The 21,246-nt window shown below is 41.3% G+C and overlaps 1 protein-coding gene across 1 annotated transcript in view; it reads right to left on the reverse strand.

Annotated features, from left to right (window-relative positions):
• Positions 1-19,813, reverse strand: part of usp10 (ubiquitin specific peptidase 10) — a 73,242-nt gene extending 53,429 nt beyond the window's left edge. Inside the window, exon 1 of the mRNA XM_078210596.1 lies at positions 19,691-19,813. Coding sequence (XP_078066722.1) covers positions 19,691-19,711 — 21 coding nt within the window. The 5' untranslated portion in view covers positions 19,712-19,813. The remainder of the gene's footprint in view (positions 1-19,690) is intronic.
• Between the last annotated feature and the right edge of the window lie 1,433 nt (positions 19,814-21,246).

The following is a 21,246-nucleotide window of genomic DNA, read 5'->3' on the forward strand; positions in this document are numbered from 1 at the left end:
CCAAGTGCGGCCTAAGGTTCTTATAAAGCTGCAACATGACTTGCCAATTTTTAAACTCAATACCCTGGCCGATGAAGGCAAGCATGCCGTATGCCTTCTTGACTACCTTTTCCACCTGCATTGCCACTTTGTGACCTGTGTACCTGTACACCCAGATCCCTTTGCCTATCAATACTCATAAGGGCGCTGCCATTTACTGCATATTTCCTATCTGTATTAGACCTTCCAAAATGCATTACCTCACATTTGTCCGGATTAAACTCCATCTGCCATCTCTCCGCCCAAGTTTCCAACTGATCTATATCCTGCTGTATGCTCTGATGGTCCTCATGGCTATCCGCAAATCCACCAACCTGTCGTCCGCAAACTTACTAATCAATCAAGTTACATTTTCCTCCATATCATATATATATATATTACAAACAGCAACGGTCCCAGTACTGATCCCTGAGGAACACCATTTGTCACAGCCCTCCATTCAGAAACGCACCCTTCCACTGCTACCCTCTATCTTCTTTGACCGAGTCAGTTTTGTATCCACCTTGCCAGCTCACCTCTGATCCCATGCGACTTCACTTTCTGCACCAGTCTGCCATGAGGGACCTTGTCAAAGGCCTTACTGAAGTCCATGTAGACAACATCCACTGCCCTACCCTCAATCATCTTCGTCACTTCCTCAAAAAACTCGATCAAGTTCGTGAGACACGACCCCTCTTCACAAAACCATGTTGCCTCTCACTAATACGTCCACTTATTTCCAAGTGGGAATAGATCCTGTCTCGAAGAATCCTCTCCAATAATTTCCCTACCACTGATGTAAGGCTCACCAGCCTGTAATTACCTGGATTATTCTTGCTCCCCTTCTTAAACAAAGGAACAACACTGGCTATTCTCCAATCCTCTGGGACCTCCCCTGTAGCCAGTGAGGATTCAAAAATTTCTCTCAAGGCCCCAGCAATTTCCTCCCTTGTCTCTCTCAGTATTCTGGGGTATATCCCATCAGGCCCTGGGGACAGGTAGACAAGTCCGCAGTGCAATGTAAACCGACATAATAAGGGGGTTGTAGAGGCTGGATCATTACGTTCAAGGATGAGACACAGATTTCAGCAAGGGAGTCAAGGTTACAGGGATAAAGTGTTGAGGATTATCGTATCAGATCAGTCGTATCATTGAATAAGTGGAGCAGACTCAATGGGCCAAATGGTCTACATATGCTCTTTACAGCACTTAAGTAGGGAAACGGAGTTATCGTATAGGTGAAATCTAAAGCACAGCGGCTGTATTTGGGAGCAAAAGTAGCTTTAAGTTAACTTGTCAGCCACTGTTCGCATTTGCCAAGGCTAAGAATCAGGAAAGAACAAAAAGAAAACGAAACATGGATGAACAGGAGAAAGCCTGGAGACAAGTGGCAGCAGTCAAACATCCATTTCATTCCTGACAAAGTAGGTGTCATGTTGCTTTCTCCATAGCAACGCCTCAGTTGATCAGAATTAGCCAAGCAATCAGCACCCTTTTCTGTGTGGTGTAAGTTGCTGTGATGATTGAAATTTGGCATTCTTGCATTTGTGCTGAAAAGTACATGTAATTTGGGTGCTATTTTGCTGTTCGCATGCGCATCTTGATCTCATCAATTAGATGCAATCCTAACGTATCCTGCATTAATAAGTTCCTTTCTTCACACAAGCTATCCATTATCGGTCCACTATTTCACTCCATTCTCACCCATCCAACTGGTATCATGGACATGCATAAACAATCCTGCGGGGTGCTTGATGTTTAGCATGGTTTTATGTTTGAAAATTACCATAGGCTTCAACTTCATTCGATCGGACATGCAGATTGGTACCACAGGGAATTATTTCATCTCGCGTTATCGTATAGGTGAAATCTAAAGCACAGCGGCTGTATTTGAAATATTTTCAAACCTTTCCACTCCAGTTTGGTTGCTGGGCATTTCGAAACTCATGAGCTTTTCATCTATGTTGTCCATGTGACGCAATGGGTACTGTGTATTTTGCCACTGCCTGATGAATCGCTGGAAACTGGTAATTTTTGCATCAAGGGCTTTTGGTAGTCTGAGTTATCTTGATCTTTAACCGTCATACTACATTTTTGTTCCATAAAGCAACTAGCAGTTGCTCTGAAATATTTGCTACACTCGCGTTTGATTTGACCACATTACATTTCTGGTATTGATGTAACCACTGCCAATTGCTGAAGACCCAAATGCTTCTCAAGATCAGGCTTGTGCCTATTCTGATGCAGCATTTGGTCTTGGGTATCTTCAGGGTGGATTGCCATCTTCTCCGACTCTATCTTCAGTTTCTGATTAACACCAAATTCCCTCATTATGGCTGACAAGTCAGCAAATGTTATAACTTCAAACCAGCTTCAGACTTCTTTCTTTTTTCTGCGGATCCAGTGATGTTCGGCACCCACCATTTGCAGTCTGCCCATTATGTGAGAACTTCCAAGCAATCTTGGCAGCACAGTCTGTACCATATGAAATGAGTAAAGCATGCATTTCCAAGCTGAAAAGGGGGGTGGGTGGGGGTGGGGGTGGGGTGATGATCACCTCATATGCTGAGTCAACCAAGTTAAATATAAATTTGTACCCAAATAAATGGGCTCATCTTTACTCACCGAATCAAGATATATATTCCATGATTTACTTACTGTATTCAATTTTTTGAATTCCTGGATCAAGATATTTGGGCCTTTGGTATGAGTGACCACGATACATTTGTTGTCATTTGAATACCACAGAACATTAAGTCCAAAGAAACAAATATAGAGTATAGCAGAGAATAATACAGTCTATGCGCCAAGTACAAAGTTGTAGAGTTGACAGTGAAGGGGGCAGGTGGGGAAAGAGAACTGCTCTCATATCAGCAATGGTTGGATACAGAACTGAAGGGAGATTTCACACATTACTTATGACAATTTAAAAATGAAGCATCAACTTTTGTGTTGTAGATCATAGATTTATTTTAGTCCTTTATCAAGTCTATAAAATCAAAGGCAAAACAGCAGTGGTCCCAGGATTTTAGAACTACCAAATTCCTTTTGTGATTAGGAAGGATTAATAATTATAACTTCAAAATTTAGTTACCAACAAAAACAATTTTCTTTTATGTAGCATCTTTTATATCTTCAGATTGATCCAAATCATTCATTGCCAATTAAATACTTGTACTTGCAGTCACCATTATAGATAAATGCAGCAGACGATTTGCACACAAGTTCCCATAAAAAAGTGCAATTAATCAATCTCAAAGTTCAATCACAAGCACAATGTCATCCAAGGAAGTAAACTGTACATAACAGATATTTATTTTACTCTGCATATTTCACTTCATTATACAACACTGTGACCTGACGAGTGCACTCTTCTTACAAGCATTAAGGAAAGTAGACAGTTACCACTGGTACAGCTAAGTGACAGTCCTGTACATTAATCTTAAATATTATGAGGTTTTTTATAGTTTGACAGTCGTGCGGTTTAATGCAAATGACAACCTGCATTACGTTATTTGCAGCTGTAAGCCACCCTCAATTGTAGAAAAACATGGACACCAAAAGACTGATAAAACAGCCACCAAGTGGGACAAAGGTTATGCCCAAGAGACCAGTCAGAGGAATGTAGAGTATTCTGGAAGTTGCAGAGATAAAGGTTACTGAGCTGGACCGAGGACGCACATTAGTAGAAGATTCAGCAGTCAACCATGCCAAACGCTGCAGAGAGGTTGAAGTGAAAAACTCTCCACAGAGAATGTGATTTGTGACTGAGGGCTAAAAGGAGGGAGGCCTTCATCATGATGGGGCTAGACATGGTCAAAAGGAAGGATTTTAAAAGCAACATAAAGGTGGAAAGAGAGAATGTGCTCAAAGGAGGAAAAAAAAAGAACTGGGCGAGCTTTGGGATATGACGTGGCGTGATTTGGTGATGAATTTCACATAGCCACCATGGCAGTTTGGGCAGGGCAAGTAGCGCAAAGAACAACAAGGCAACACCACAATGTCACCTCAGTTGCCCAGAATAAGATCACAGATGGGATGGCAAGTGCCTTGCTAGCTGTGTAAATATTTTGGTGGTGATTGTTGGTCCACTGGCAGGAGTACAAAGGGGCAGTGCTGGACAAGAAGGTCAGTGAGATTAGCCCTCAGTGAACATGATGGACAGTAAGGTCAGTGAAAGATGTGGATGGCTGGGGGTGGCTGCACTGCAGCGACATTTATGGTTGCTCTGACGATGGAAGTAGTGGCAGATGCCTCAATAGGCCTTCCAGAGGGCATGACGCGGAACGGGTAGCTGTGACCTTAATTAATGGAGATTCAAGCCTGGTATAACAGTCGAATAGTGAGACAGCCAAGGAATAATTTGTAGTTGAGATGGGGGAAGAGGAAGAGACAATAAAGTGAGATGGGGACAAAGGGATCTAAGAGGAGAGAAAGAGAAGGTCTTAGCTATGAGGAGAGATTGGGTAGACTGGGGTTGTTCTCCTTGGAAAGACGGAGAATGAGGGGAGATCTAATAGAGGTATACAAGATTATGAAGGGTATAGATAGGGTGAACAGTGGGAAGCTTTTTCCCAGGTCGGAGGTGACGATCACGAGGGGTCACGGGCTCAAGCTGAGAGGGGCGAAGTATAACTCAGACATCAGAGGGACGTTTTTTACACAGAGGGTGGTGGGGACCTGGAATGCGCTGCCAAGTAGGGTGGTGGAGGCAGGCACGCTGACATCGTTTAAGACTTACCTGGATAGTCACATGAGCAGCTTGGGAATGGAGGGATACAAACGATTGGTCTAGTTGGACCAAGGAACGGCACAGGCTTGGAGGGCCGAAGGGCCTGTTTCCTGTGCTGTACTGTTCTTTGAGAAGTAATACACACAGCAACTAGAATGGCAGCCAAAGTGCACAGAAGCAGACTGATACACAGGCAAATGATAAAGAAAAACATCCACTGAATTGCATGTTACATTTCAAGGTCCTGTATGAGAAGAACGTGCCAAAGTCGGTAATATTTCCAGAGAATTGAAATATTGCTCGAAGGTTCTTTTTTTAAAAAACTTGCAAATCTGAAATGATTACCAAAATACATGAAATGTCATTATACATTTACTTTGCTGTTTTGCATATGGAGATAATGAGCCAAGAGATGAAGCAACTCGGGTGCCGGAAGCCGAGTGCGCCACCCAAGGAACAGTTTTAGTCCATGTCTTAAATGGCAACTTACACAAAAAAAACATACTGAACAGCAAGGAGGCTGAAGCAGTCATGCATGAATGGGAGGGGAAGATGATTCGTATTGTTCATATACCAGTGACCAATTACAGCTATGAGTGTAGAAACATTGTTACGTTCAGGGAAAAACCCAAGGGAAATGAATATATTTATATATTACTTTGCATAGCAATAGCCATTCATAGTACATGTTCTATAATAGGTACTGCACATATTCCAACTAACTGCCATTTCTAATTTTTTTAAAACACTCTCAATTGAACTTTTAACAAACTGAAGTGTGTGTTTGCCAGTGTCTTCCCATTTTCGGAGCACTCACACCTCAAACTTTCTTCTCTCAGGTTACTATAACCTTACATCAATACATCTTTGAAAACCTACAAGAAAAACTCTGCACAGTGGTTAGCACTGCTGCATCACAGCACCAGAGGCCTGGGTTTGATTCCCGACTTGGGTCACTGTGTGGAGTCTGCACTATCTCCCCATGCCTGTGTGGGTTTTCTCCAGTGCTCCGGTTTCCTTCTACAGTCTGGAAGACGTGCTGGTTAGATGCACTGGCCATGCTAAATTCTCCCTCAGTGTACCCAAACAGGCGCCAGAGTGTGGCGACTAGGGGATTTTCGCAGTAACTTCATTGTAGTGTTAATGCAAGCCTACTTGCGACTAAATCAATCAATAAACTTTTTTAATAGATAAAAATTATATTCCTTAGCACCATCTCACTGTATGACGATACTTTGGTTAATATCTGCCAATCAACAGAATTTTCTGTGTTGAAGCTTAGGCACTGAAATAAAACTGAACGTATAAAAAGATTTAAAACGAAAGGAAAATGAAGCCTAAATACGGGAATGTTCAATACCTGTCATTCTAATTATACAGCATGAGTTTTGACAATGGTCATTTACAATCCCACCACACTTAGTGACAGAAAATCAGTAATGCAAAGAAAGCATTCAAAATACTTACGAAGAGTCAGCCAGTTTGTGCGTTTGAACCCACAACTTTGATACCAAGGTATGTGCTGAGCCAAACTGGCACTCAGGCATGAAAGGGGTCGGGGGAATGAAGGCCAAGTTTGGATTTGCTAAACCTCCCTGACACCACTAACATAATTAAGACTGAAGTTATCAAATCACAGGGATTTCATAGTGAAAGTATGGCATTAGTTGCAATTTGCGGTCAAAATAAAGAACAGGACAAATAAAGTACAAGGTTTTAAAAACAATGAAATGCATGAGGTGCTGTGAATTCAATTTTAAATGTACAAGTTTGTTACGGAGTTGACAGGACACTTGGGATTTTTAAATTTGGCAATGCAAATTCTACATGATCCATGAGGTAGGTTCCACAGTATTGTAAAAGGGCACATTGTGACAAATAAGTTGAAATTTGACTTTTCTACCAAAATTAGAGATTTTTAAAAATAGACAACTTTTTTTGTTGAACAGATCACAAGTACCAGTGTCTCTGATTAAATATGTAAGTCATGATGTGGAGATGCCGGCGTTGGACTGGGGTAAACACAGTAAGAAGTTTAACAACACCAGGTTAAAGTCCAACAGGTTTATTTGGTAGCAAAAGCCACACAAGCTTTCGAGGCTCTAAGCCCCTTCTTCAGGTGAGTGGGAATTCTGTTCACAAACAGAACTTATAAAGACACAGACTCAATTTACATGAATAATGGTTGGAATGCGAATACTTACAACTAATCCAGTCTTTAAGAAACAAAACAATGGGAGTGGAGAGAGCATCAAGACAGGCTAAAAAGATGTGTATTGTCACATCTTTACAATACACATCTTTTTAGCCTGTCTTGATGCTCTCTCCACTCCCATTGTTTTGTTTCTTAAAGACTGGATTAGTTGTAAGTATTCGCATTCCAACCATTATTCATGTAAATTGAGTCTGTGTCTTTATAAGTTCTGTTTGTGAACAGAATTCCCACTCACCTGAAGAAGGGGCTTAGAGCCTCGAAAGCTTGTGTGGCTTTTGCTACCAAATAAACCTGTTGGACTTTAACCTGGTGTTGTTAAACTTCTTACTGTAAATATGTAAGACAGCCATATAGATCTGAACGGTCACAGATTTCTATCTGCTGTCCGAACTGCACACCAGCTAGATCCCTCAGCTGTGTTAATCATCCTAAGCTTTAATTTGCTATAAAATCAGTTTCCTCTCATTACTCAATAAGCTTCCTTCTCCAAAGACAATGTATATGAAGCCAAGACGCAAGAAAAGACTAAACTTTCCCACAATCGCAACCATTAAACCATGAACCAGGTTTGTAAAAAGACTGGCTCTTTGGTTAAGGGTTCAAATAACTGTCACCTCCTGTGAACCTGGACTTATGGCAAGTACTAATGCAGGAAAAGAAAGTCAACAGAAGAACTTAAAAAAATGATAATTGAGCCACTTTCTTCTGGCCCACAGTTACCAGAACCATGTCAATTTGAATAGTCATGCATAGATAGGATCAAGGACAAAAGATTGAGTGATGGATCAGCATTATAGAAATTCCTCATGAAAAACAAACAAAATCAAGATCAACTTTTTTTAAATATTCATTGGGATGTGGGTGTCGCTGGCTGGGCCAATACAGGAGTCAACCCTTTTCAGTGGATCTGGAGTCACATGTAGGCCACGCCAGGTAAGGATGGCAGATTTCCTTCCCTAAAAGGACATTAGTGAACCAGATGGGTTTTTATGATAGTCGACAATGGTTTCATGGTCATTAGACTTTTAGTTCCAGATTTTTAACTGAATTCAAATTTCACCATGGGATTGGAACCCCGGTCCTCACAACATTACCCTGGATCTCTGGATTATTAGTCCACCAACAATATCACTACATCATTTATATAGCAACTTCCCCATGGAAAATATGACAATAGATATGGTACAACTGGTTTTGGAACCCCTACCACCAGATTAGAGTTAAAGGAGGCAAGGTGCATGGGGGTGGGGTGCAAAATCATTCAGGATTTTATCAGCATCTGCGACAAACTCCGTTCCCTGACCATTGATTAGATTCCTCTCCCTGGTCACTGTCTCTGCTGAACCAGACTGTTTGCAACTTTAGCATCCTTTCTGGCCAAAGTAAGCTTCTGACAGCACACCACCTTCATCGCCAAAACCACTGCCTCCACCCTTGCAGATATCCACTCCATCTGACGAAGGAGCAGCGCTCCGAAAGCTAATGGCATTTGCTACCAAATAAACCTGTTGGACTTTAACCTGGTGTTGTTAAAACTCTTACTGTGTTTACCCCAGTCCAATGCCGGCAGCTCCACATCATGTCCACCCATGTAACACAGTCCACTTCTACCAATGCCATGCTCTAAGCCAGAGTAAATAATATCAAGTCAATGGGAAAATAATTTGGATGGGTGAGTATTGTAAAAGAATGCCTTGAAAGGAGTAATTGAGTCGTTGCTGGAGGAAATGCCACAGTTTATGGTCGAGACAGCTGAAGAAATAGCCACCAACGCTGCGGTGCAATATGCTGTATGCTCACAAGGGAAAACACAGTAAGAAGTTTAACAACACCAGGTTAAAGTCCAACAGGTTTATTTGGTTAGCAAAACCTGTTGGACTTTAACCTGTTGTTGTTAAACTTCTTACTGTGTTTACCCCAGTCCAATGCCGGCATCTCCACATCATGCTCACAAGGGACCAGAATTGGATGAATGCAGCGTTCCTGGGAGGAATGTGGGGTGGGAGGTGGTATGAAATGGGAACTTAGGAATTAGAAGGAGGCCATTTGGCCCATCAAGCCTGCTCTACTGTTCAAACAGATCATAGCTTATTATCTACCTCTACACCCCCCCCCCCGTATCCCCATGTCACTAGTAGCAAGTATCTATCAATTTCTGTCTTGAACATGCTCAATGATTGAGATTCGACAGCCCTCTGGGGTAAAGTTCAAAAAGTCACCAGCCTCCGAGTGAAGAAATTCTGCCTCATCCCAGTTTTAAATGGCCTACCCTTTATCCTGCGGCTATGGACAAACAAGGTCACAGAGAGATTTGATCAGAAACAGGCTTCGAATCAAGGCACCCGAGGGCCAGTGTAGATCAGTGAGAATAGAAGTAATGGGTGAGCAGGACATGGACAGGATATGAGCAGAATTGGATGAGCTTTGTGACGAAGGGTGGAAGTTGGAAAGCCAGCCAGCATAGCATTTGAGTTGTCTAGTCTGGAGATAAAAGCATGCCTGAGATTTCAACACTAGACATGCTGAGGCAGGGTGGGAATCGACAATGTTACAAAGAATGAATTGGGCACTCTTGGCGATGGTGAGGAAATGCTGTCTGGTTCAGCTCAAGGGTGTTGCAAACTGGCACATTCCACGATCCAGATCTATATGCTGAGGGGCATACACAATTGGGGGCAGACATCAATAGGCCACTGTCAAAGCGGCCTTAGTGTAAAGAGCGGCTGCAAACCATCTAAAACCCCTCTGGCTGTATGCAACAGTGAACGTTTGACATGAAATACAATTGTACATTGCAAAAATAACCTGTAATGGCAAGCATACTGATGTACCGCAGATACTGTATTGAAAGAAACTGACCTGTGTTGCACTTTAAATATAGCCAAATTTGAACTGATGTACATTTACAATTTTTGTGAATACAGTATATTTTTGGAAAAAATATTGCAGTATTAACAGTATTGCAAAAGCTGTTTTTTTGACTGGCCATTGTTAACCATTTAACTATTGTCAAGTCTCCATGAGGTTATTAGCCATTGTACTCTATAATCTGGTTTGCACATCCCAAATCCATGGAAACAATCAACAGACCACAAAACTAATTACCTACAAAGAGGGAAGGGGAGAGACAAAAGGAAGGAATCCATGTACCTAAACACATGCTTAAATTGTGATGACTCATTAAAGTCCAGTTGTCACTTATTCAATAGGCCATCATGGAATCTTAGCTCATTCATTCTCCAGCACATGGTCATGGATTTGTGAAATCTAATCACTGATATACAAAACATTTGTACTAGTCACACATTTTATCAGACTCCAATTATACACGACAAAAACAATATGTTCAAGTCTCTCACTTCAAATTTTAGAGACAGTATATTCTATAAAATTTAATGTTGTAAAATATCCTCAAAATCGATTAAAAATTAATGTTCAAAAGATTTTCAAAAGCAGAATCAGAATAAAGCAGAGCACTTACTGAAAACATAAAATTATGTTAAACTGAAGTGAAAATCCCCATTCCCATTTTTGAAATGTTTGAATAGGTGAAAACAAATAGCAAAAAAACAGCCCAAATTAATTTACTCTATAGTTTATCCTCTCCTTCACCAGCTAAACAAGATTCAGGTAGCAATTTTCAGCTACAAATTCAGTAATGTTTCATCATTTAGGTTTTGAGCTACTGACCCCAGATTAACCACAAACTTTCACTTAATGGTAGCCACATTACTACTTACTTTTAAGCTCCAAGTGAAGAAAACACAGGGCAAGATGAATTGGGCCAGTTGTGTACAATTTAAGTAGATAAGGATGACTGATTGTTAATTTGCAAACATACACTGCATGAATCATCAGGGTATTGAGTATACATTGTTCCCTAGTACCCCTGTATACATTTTTTCTTCATTCATCGAATTTGGGTGTCACTGGCTGGACCAGCACTTATTGCCCATCCCTAATTGTCCTTGAACTGAGTGGCTTGCTAGGCCATTTCAGAAAGCAGTTAAGAGTTAACCACATTGCTGTGGGTCTAGAGTCACATGTAGGCCTAGAGTCACATGTAGGCCAGGCAAGGTTGACAGATTTCCTTCCCTAAAGGATCAGACAGGGTTTTTTGCAACAATCAACAATGGTTTCACGATCATTAGACTTTTAATTCCAGATTTTTATTGAATTCAAATTTCACCATCTGCCATGGTGGGATTTGAAACCAGGTCCCCAGAGCAATACACTGGGTCTCTGGATTATTGGTCCAGTGACAATACCACGATGCCACTACCTCCCCAAATTATAGTTTAACATGGCCAACATCAGTTAATGGAGTACAAGTCAAAAACTGCACCAGAGACCTTCTCATCTAGGAATCACGGTGACTTAGTGTTCAAAACAATGTCTTGGGCCATCTCGCTACACACACTTGCCTCAAACTAGCTGAGAGTTAAATCTGCATTATGCAGTATCTGACAGTGCACAAATTAGCTCTCATGCTTGCCTACATAACAGTGGCTTTATCAAGAAAATAACCCATTGATTATAAAGTACTTTGGGACACGCTGAGATAGTAATAAGGTACGATATAAAGGCATTTTCTTTCATAATCTCCTTTTGTAAAACATAGACATTTTCTATTGTTAAAGACATTGATAGCTTCTAAGTACCCCAAAGTAAAAAATTGTTACAGCCCTTATTTTTGATTTTTCCTTTTGAAGTGTAAATTTAATAGCTTTTGGTGTAGCCAGCTTCACAGAAGGTGAGAAGCTTTTATCTTTATTCAAGTACAAACCTCATGATATTTATTTCATAATTTAGCATGTTGACACAATCTAACTAAAACACAGTTTGCGATCAAACATTTAAATAGAAACCAATGATTTTATCATAATGTCTCATTGAATTCACACCACGTTACCCCATAATGACAATTAAAAATTTTGAAAAAGTAGTACGGTGGTCTTCTTTCTAGTCAAAGCAGCTCTTAATGACATGCTTTGCACTGGAAATTCAGAAGCAAATCCTCTCAGGTTCAGCAATCTGATAATGAAAACAGGGTACGTCCAGTTTGCCAAATCACTTAATTAACCAACAATTCATGTTGCCTGGAAGGTGGAGAGTGGACCCTGATGGTTCAAAGGGCCAGAGTCTCCATAAATTTTGCCCAGTCCTTGGAGAGGACATTCCAGTTTCGAATGTGAACACCAGGTAGGCTTAACACAGAGCTGACCACCAGTGTAAACCATCATCTTGCAAGATGGAAGACTGTAACTGGGTGGATCTGTCAATGTGGAGTCTAGGTTCCAAATAACCTTACAAGTCATAAAATGGATAGTATACCTACTGAGAAACCCCAGAAAGCCTACCAACTCTCTGATAGAATGCATGGATTTTGCTGATTAAACTCAAGCAGTATTCCATTGCACAATTGGTTGCACAATACTAAGTTTGAGCTCCACAATTTTGCATGTAAACTCCCTAAATCTTAAGTGCATTAATCAATATTATAGTTTAAAAGATCCTTACATTAGAGCTAATGTTATCCAAGTGGTGCTGCTATGTAGATCGACGTAGAAAGACGTACCCAGTAACAAGTTACGGTCTCACCATCTGTCAATGCTTAGCATATCTGACAACTTTACATCGATACTGGAGTGAGAGATCTCCATGTGCTGCACTAGTGCAACATTAAAGCTGCTTCAGGCATGATGACAGGTTTCCACAAGTCAGGCACCAAAAGACAATTAAGTTTTTAAAAACACGAAACAGGAACAGGCCTTTTTAAAAAAAATTAGTAGCAAAGATAAAAGACCATGTGAATGAGTGATTTTGCTATGTTGTCTGCATATGAGAAAGACAATGTGCATGATCTTTGGTGAATGAACAAACAAAATGGCCCCTTTCAATGCAACGTGGATGCATGAGGCAGGAAAGCTCTTTTGTTTGCACTGGGCAGATTCGTTAGACCTTTAACATACTCATTCAATTGTGCTTTTTACATAGGTGAAATAAAGTTGAAATTTGTCCACCCTATAACTGTACATTTACTTTATCCTTTTGATAAAATTTATTCCAGTTACACAACTCAGGTTATTACACAATACATCATGTGCCTGTTACAACTGCACAAAATTGCAGACATACTTTAAGTTGGTATAAATATTTTAGGAAACAAGTCAATGATTTCAAATGGTTTGTGGACATGAGATGGTTAGATTTTGGTGTTTTTACAAAGTAAATATATAAATCTTGGACTTGGTGGCACAGTTGGTCAATTAACTCCATTATTTTATCTCTGGGACGCAAGTTAAAATCCAACCCAGGATTAAAGTCTTTTTTTCTGAGAACTGTAGCTGAAGTCATTCCCAACCAGTTACAATAGGGACAAATCCAAACCACAAAAATTGGCCAGTATTCAGCACTAAGCTTATTCAGGTAATAAAGGGTGGCTGGTACAGAACAGATGTAGTCAGACTGCAGATGGTCGAGATTTATGCTAAATCTAATCTGAAGTGGCTGGTGCAAACAGACTAAAATTCATGGCACTTCTCATTGGAAACTAAATGAAATATAAAGTTTTGAAATGTTCTTTGAAGTGCAACATGTAATATACTTCACTTGGTAACATTAGCAAAGGTGAAGTATGAGGTTTCACTAATCACTAAGTTTATATGTGATTGTTATGCTTACCTTCAATAACTGATATGTTAATTTATTTTCTACTTTTAATATGCCCTTCAGACATGGATGACCCTGACAAGAGCACATCATTCCACAACCCTTGTTGTCCAGGAAATGTGAGCCACCTTCATCTTAGTGCTTGATTTTCAGTGCAGGCTCGAGGGGCCAAATGGTCTACTCCTGCTCCTAGTTCTTATGTTTACAACTCACTGGTTTGCTACAAACTCGCAGTACAACCGACTCCACCTGAAAAAGCTCTTGCCTTCTGCATTCAATGCTGCAATGCAAATAAAACTCAAAAGCACCAGGAGCTTTAATATATTATGTAAATATTATATAGTCCAGCTCAGAGACCTAGGTAGAGAAACATTTCAAATATCTTCAACTGGAACTATCAATTTAATCACTATTCAACAATATAGATCCCTCCCCCCACGCAAAGATGTTACACACTGTGTTAAAGGATATATCATTTTACTGTAATGCCAATATTACATTTTGGCATTACAGTAATCATTACATGTAACGTAAGTGTGTATTATACTTGACTTTCACTATATTATAATTTACAGGTGCAATAATCAGATTAAAATGGAATGAAAAGGACACTTCCAATAACTTGCTCAAAAAGCCACCTCTTGGCGAGAACCTGAAACTACATTGCAACAGTTGAAATTACAAAATTTAAAACTGAAATGTTGACAGAAATTTACAACTGCCAATGCTGCAACACAAGCATGTCCAACTATCACAACACAAGTAAGATCTTTCAGGACATGCGCATTCTACCCACGATTGGTCATAAACTAGAAGTATAAATTCTAAGTGACACTGAAGCTCCTGGGAAATTGGTGATGGGACAGAAAGGAGGGAGTAATGGTGAACAGTTGCTTTTTGGACTAGAGGAAGTATACAGTGATATCTCCTAGGGTTCCCCACAGTCCAAAGATGTGTGGGTTAGGTTGATTGGCCATGCTAAATTGACCGTGTCAGGGGGATTAGCAGGGTAAATATGTGGGGTTACGGGATTAGGGCCTAAATGGGATTGTGGTCGGAGCAGATTTGATGGGCCAAATGGCCTCCTACTGCACTGTAGGGATTCTATGACTCTATTAGGACGGCTGCTCTTTCTGATACACAAATACATGCCCTGGAATTAGGTATACAGGACATTGCTGTATGGCAAGACTCAAAAATGCAGCAAACAACAGTAGCAGACATCTCATCTTACAAGTAAAATGGTTGTCAGGCAGGGCCTGTACTCACTGCAGTTTAGAAGATTGAGAAGTGATCTTGTCGAAACATACAGGATCCTGAGGGGACTTGACAGGGTGGATGCTGAAAGGAGAATCTCTCCCTTGTGGGAGAGACTAGAACTAGGGGACAAAGTTTAAAAATAAAGCGTCTTCCATTTAAGAAGGGGATAAGATAAGGGCGGCACGATGGCATAGTGGTGAGCACTGCTGCTTCACAGCGCCAGGGACCTGGGTTCAACTCCAGCCTCGGTCACTCTGTGGAGTTTGCACATTCTCCCCATGTCTGCTTGGGTTTCCTCCAGTTGCTCCAGTCTCCTCGCACACTCCAAAGATGTGCGGGTTAGGTTGATTGGCCATGTTAAACTGACCCTTAGTGTTAGTGTCACCCCTTAGGGTAAATATGTGGGGTTACAGGGATAGGACCAGGGTGGGATTGTTGTCAGTGCAGACACAATGGCCAAATAACCTCCTCCTGCACTGTGGATTCTACAAAGATATTTTTTTCTCTCAGATGGTCGTGAATCCTTGGAACTCTGTTCCCCAGAGAGGGGTGGAGGCAGGGTTAGTTAATATTTTTATGGAAGAGGTAGACAGATCCTTGACTAACAAGAAGCCAAAGATTAGCAGGGGTAGGCAGAATGTGGAGTTGAGGCCGCAATCAGATCAGCCATGATCTTACTGGATGGCAGAGCAGGCTCGAGGACCAAATGGCCTATTCCTGCCCTGAGTTCACATGTATATATGTTCATACATCAGTACATCATAAAGCAGACCAGTGAAATGAGCAGACACATTGCACATGAAATTTAACCGTAAAGAAAGAAGTGATACAATTTGGTAAGAAGAATGAGGATAGGCAATGTTAATTACTTGATATCATTTTAAAAGGGGGTGCAGGAAGGGAAAGAGCTAGGCATGTGCAGAAAAATAAATTAAAGTTAAAAGGCTACTGAAAAGGGCGGCACCATGATACAGTGGTTAGCACTGCTGCTTCTCAGCACCAGGGATCCGGGTTCAATTCCCAGCTTGGGTCAGTGTGTGGAGTTTGCACGTTCTTCACATATTTATGTGGGTTTCCTCCGGGTGCTCCGGTTTCCTCCCACAGTGCTGGTTAGGTAATTGACCCGAACAGGCGCCAGAGTATGGCGACTAGGGGAATTTCACAGTACCTTCATTGCAGTGTTGATGTAAGCCTTAATTGTAACTAATAAATAAACTTTACTTTTACTTTAGACCTTTGGTTTTATTAATAAAGGAAGAGATCACAAAAGCACGATACAGCAAGGTTAAACCTGCAGAAAGCACTGACTAGACCCAAATTGGAGTAGTGTGTTAAATCTGAAGCACCACACTTCAGGAAGAATGTCAAAGCCTTAAGATTTACCAGAACAGTACCGAAGACAAGAAAAGATAGACTTGCTCTCTGGAGAGGTGAAGGGCAGGAAGAAAGTTGAGAGATGTTTAAAGTCATTAACAGTTTTGATGAGCAAATAAGCAGTTACATTCCAATGGCAGAAGAGTCAGTGGTAAACAGGGAACTTAGATTTAAAATGATTGGCACAAGAAAACCGGAGGCGACTTGTTGCAAGTTGGAATTACTTTCTGAAAGGGCTGTGAAAAATAGTTATTTCAAAAACGGAATTGGTTAAATACTTGGAAGGAAAAGATTTGCAGGGCTACAGGGAAACAGCATGTGACAGGAACTAATTGTAGAGTCCTACCAAAGAGCCAGCAAAGGAACGAAGGTCCAAGTGACCGCCTGTGCTGTGCCAATGGTTGAAGTGACAGCGGTCATTGTTGACCTTGAAGAAAGCTGTACACCAACATCCACCACCCTGGTGATTTCCTCTTTCCTGGCATCTGTATGATGCTGGCGCCAAGTGGAGGAGATCTCCAAAAGTCCAGCAACAGTGACATTATCAGACTAAACAGCCAATCACACTGAACAATTTCGGGGGGGAGAAATAAATATTTGGGCACACAAGGTAATCAGGCATATGCAAGATAATGAGGAAGAAACAAATACAAAACAAACTTAAAATTTAAAGGATAGAACTAACAAGTAGAAATTTGACATTCCACAAACATAAAATAAGCTTTAAGATCAGCAAAGTTGCTCAGTTGACTTTAAAGTCCACTAAAAGCTCAATTATGCTTCATTTAACAAGGAAAAACGTTTTTGAGATTCTTATCAGTGCCATTACAGCATAAGGAGGAATGTTCACATCAGTTCATGCCATTTCTGAGGGCTGCCACCTGCAGGGTTTTCAACAGTGTACCCTACGGAAGGTCGTGGAATCTTTGATTTCCACATGTTGGGACACCAAGAGCTGCTGCCAGTTTCAGTTATATTGATGGCTTTATCCGGCAACATTTAATTTTCTTTCACACTTGCAAATGTATAGGGACAAAATAATGGTTTTTCACTCAATTTCTCCCCACCCAAAGCACCCCACTAATAAAAAGGCAAGCACCTAATTCAGACATTTTATAGCACTTGACTCTATATTCTTGCTCTCAGAAGTTTCTTTGGATTTTCACACAAGTATTAAATTGAATGGCTTGGCACTTACCCAATTTCTGGCATTAACCTGCTCAGAATACAGCATTAACCATAGGTTACTATAATGTCATGATTTATCTGCTGCAGGATAAAATAGGAAACTAGAAACAATAGTAATGTCATCAAAATAGGTTTTGCTTATTAAAAGCCATGCATGTTTAAATTAAACCTTAAGATCAATTTGAGGTTTTCTATGATGTATTCCAACAAGCAAGACCAACTGATTGCAGTGGTAGCAATGATTTTCAATGTTGATTTAAGACAAATCTGCTGTCCAGGTTCCCTAAGGCATTTGAAGGCACTGCACAAATGCAAAGTACTGTTGTTTTACAGTTGCTTTAGAAAGTGCCACGGTTGTTGAGTGTGAATTTCCATTTAGCATTATAATTTCTGCATAAAAAAAGAACTGGGCAAAGCAAACTAAGTTAAAATTTTAACATTTAAACAAATACAAAATGAATTGGAAAATTATTTTCATAATTACAGAAAACAAATGAATCACAAAAAGGTGTTACTTTGGGAGATCTGCATAGTTGCAAGGCGGCATCAAAACATCATCTGTTGAATTCTGAAGCATAAATAAGTACATTTCTCTTACAAAGCAACTGATATTAGGAAGTGGTAAGATTAGTGATAGTCCCTGGGCTAATAATGTTCTATCATCTTTACAGCTGAAAAGCTATACTGGTAGGATAATATAAATATTTTAAAAAGCTCTGTATTCAATTGAGTCAAAATTGAGTTCCTCGCAACCAAAAGAATGACATCAAGTTGGTGTAATCACCCAATCCATCACCTGCCCAGTTCTTGGTCAACCCTCTTCCCCATGAGTCCTAATCCCTAATAAAAGGAATTTTCTGGAAACAGAACCTTGGTGTACAGAGGTTCAAGCATTATCCACATGGTGCATGAAATGAAATATCGGGAACATTAAGCAGTCACAGCTGAATTTCAGTTCAGAACTTATGCAAAGATCATCTTTTGGGAAACCTCCCATTGTCCTAAATTCATTTTGATAAAATAAAATGAACAGGGCAGCTCTAAGTGAGGCCAATTGAAAAATCCACCATCAACCAAGAAGCTTCAATGAATGTCGTTCTTCCCCAAAATATTGAACTGAATGTGAAAAATTGAATTAAGTTGACAATTTTTAAAATGTTTGCCACAGATAGTTTAGCTCAACTCATATTTGTAGTATTAAACTAACAGTACTTAATGGCAGGTTGCTTTAAAGATAAATTTGTGCATCAGTGATTCTGATGATGATTTATCAGGGTAGAGAATTTACATATTAAAAACAACAATACATTTAGCAGCTATTGCTGGACTACAATAATTTGATCTTTTATAAAGCTATGAACTAATCAGAACGATGTTGCTACCAAACCTCCTTAATGTTAAAGGAGAGTGTGCCACAAGCACGATGAGACAACATAGTCACAGTAACTTCACTGCAGTGTTAATGTAAGCCGACTGGTGACACCAATAAATAAAACTTTAAACATACATCATAAATGAGGCTTTAAAAAGGATCTCTGGTGTGTGTGTATTTATAGTACTACGAGACCATAAGGAAGGGACTTCGTTCAGACCACGTGCAAAACTGGACTCCCCTCCCCAAATAAAAACGTCGGTATCCATTTTAACCATTCTTGAGGATAAATGTCCAGAGAGACAGACGGATCACGAATAATTTCCCATTAATATTAGTGTTGTGATTAAAAAAAAACACACACACACACTTGCATCTTGTGCTTCCTTCCACCCTGGAGTATTCTTTTCCAGTTGAAATTGCTGGAGACACTGACTCGGTTGCACACACACAGAGGGAGAGTAGAAGCTGGAATGAATCATCATGCGCCCCTCCCCCACACCCCCTTATCTCTTTCGGAGGGGGAGGGGGGTTGGTTCTGGCTGAACCGATTATTGATGTATTTTTAAAAATTGCCTGCGATGAAAGTGAAATGGAATTCCGGGCAGGCAGGCTGGGGTGAAGAGATGTTTTCTTTTGGAGGGGGGAAGAGGTAGCAGCGTGTGGGCCCAGGGCTACAACTCTATGTGACTCAGGCTGAAGAAAATACCCCGGGGCCTAAACCTCATGGATTTCTCTCTCTCTCTCTCTCGCCCCTCGCCCTCCCTCATCCATCCATCCATTCCGGCCGCCCCCATCCCGGCCCGGAGCTCGTTTCCTCGCCCGCCTTCCCTCTCCTCTCCCCACCCTCCCTCTTTACCTTGATATTGTTGCTAGCCATTTTGCTGCTTTTTGAATGAGATAACTCATGCTTCCCCGTCTGCCGCCATGTTGTCCGCTTACGCGAGAGCCCAGTGCGCCTGCGCACTGCCGCTCGCCTCCACTCCCCCCAACCCGCCCCAACCCGCTTCTCTCCCATTGGTCGGCGGCGCCGCCCCGCTCCACCCTCTGATTGGCTCCCCCGGCGAACGGTGCCGCGCTGCCAATGGCCAGCGGGCCCGGGGCGCGGCCCTGATTGGACGGGAGGCGCGCGGCGCTGATTGAACGAAGAGCGCGCGGCCCGAGAGGTTCCACTCGCCGATTGGTCAGCGCCCGCCCCCTGCTTCCCCATTCGCCTCTCCCATTGGTGGAATCAGGGAGAGCCTGGGCGCATGTGCAGGAGGCTGGGTGGTGGAGGTAGGGAGGAGGGGGGAGTAGATTGCCTTTTCTCAAATAACAACCCAAGGGAGACCGCAGAGGGCCAGCTGTAGAAACCCTCTGTGGCCTTTGATCATAGGTATCAGTGGCAGGTTGTTCCAAACTTTTCTTAGAATCTTAGAAATCTTTTATTCATGGACAATTAGTCTCAGGGCATTTCAACCCTTTGGCTCTTCAGAAATTGTCACAATTCCAATGTGGAAACAAGTGGGAATCAATTTGCACACAGTAAGCTCATGCAACCAGCAAATCTGTTTTTGTGATGTCGTTTGAGGAATAAATATTGGATTTGATTTATTATTGTCACGTGTATTAGTATACAGTGAAAAATATTGTTTCTTGCGAGCTATACATACCGTTCATAGAGAAGGAAAGGAGAGGGTGCATTCTGTAGTGTTACAGTCATAGCTAGGGTGTAGAGAAAGATCAACTTAATGCGAGGTAGGTCCATTCAAAAGTCTGATGGCAGCAGGGAAGAAGCTGTTCTCGAATCGGTGGGTACGTTTCCTCAGACTTTTGTGTCTTTTTCCCGAAGGAAGAAGGTGGAAGAGAGTGTGTCCCGGGGTGTGTGGGTTCCTTGATTATGCGGGCTGCTTTTCCGAGGTAGCAGAAAGTGTAGATAGACGGAGTCAATGGATGGGAGGTTGGTTTGCTTGATGGATTGGGCTACATTCACAATCTTTTGTAGTTTCTTGCAGTCTAGGGCAGAACAGGAGTCATACCAAGCTGTGATACAACCAGAAAGAATGCTTTCTATGGTGCATCTGTAAAAGTTGGTGAGAGTCGTAACTGACATGCTAAATTTCCTTAGCCCACCAACGCCTCTACTTTCTCAGAAGACTTTCTTAACTATAGTGTCGACATGAGGGGAGCAGGACAGGCTATTGGTGATCTGGATATCTAAAAACTTGAAGCTTTCGATTATTTCTACTTGGACCCCATTGGCGTAGACAGGGGCATGTTCTCCACTACGCTTCCTGAAGTCGATGACAATCTCCTTCATTTTGTTGACATTGAGGGAGAGATTATTATCATCGCATCAGGTCACTAGATTCTCTATCTCATCCCTATGCTGTGTTTCATCATTGTTTGAGATCTGACCCACAACGGTAGTGTCAT

This window comes from Mustelus asterias, chromosome 4, assembly GCF_964213995.1.
Source record: "Mustelus asterias chromosome 4, sMusAst1.hap1.1, whole genome shotgun sequence".
Taxonomy (NCBI): Eukaryota; Metazoa; Chordata; class Chondrichthyes; order Carcharhiniformes; family Triakidae; genus Mustelus; species Mustelus asterias.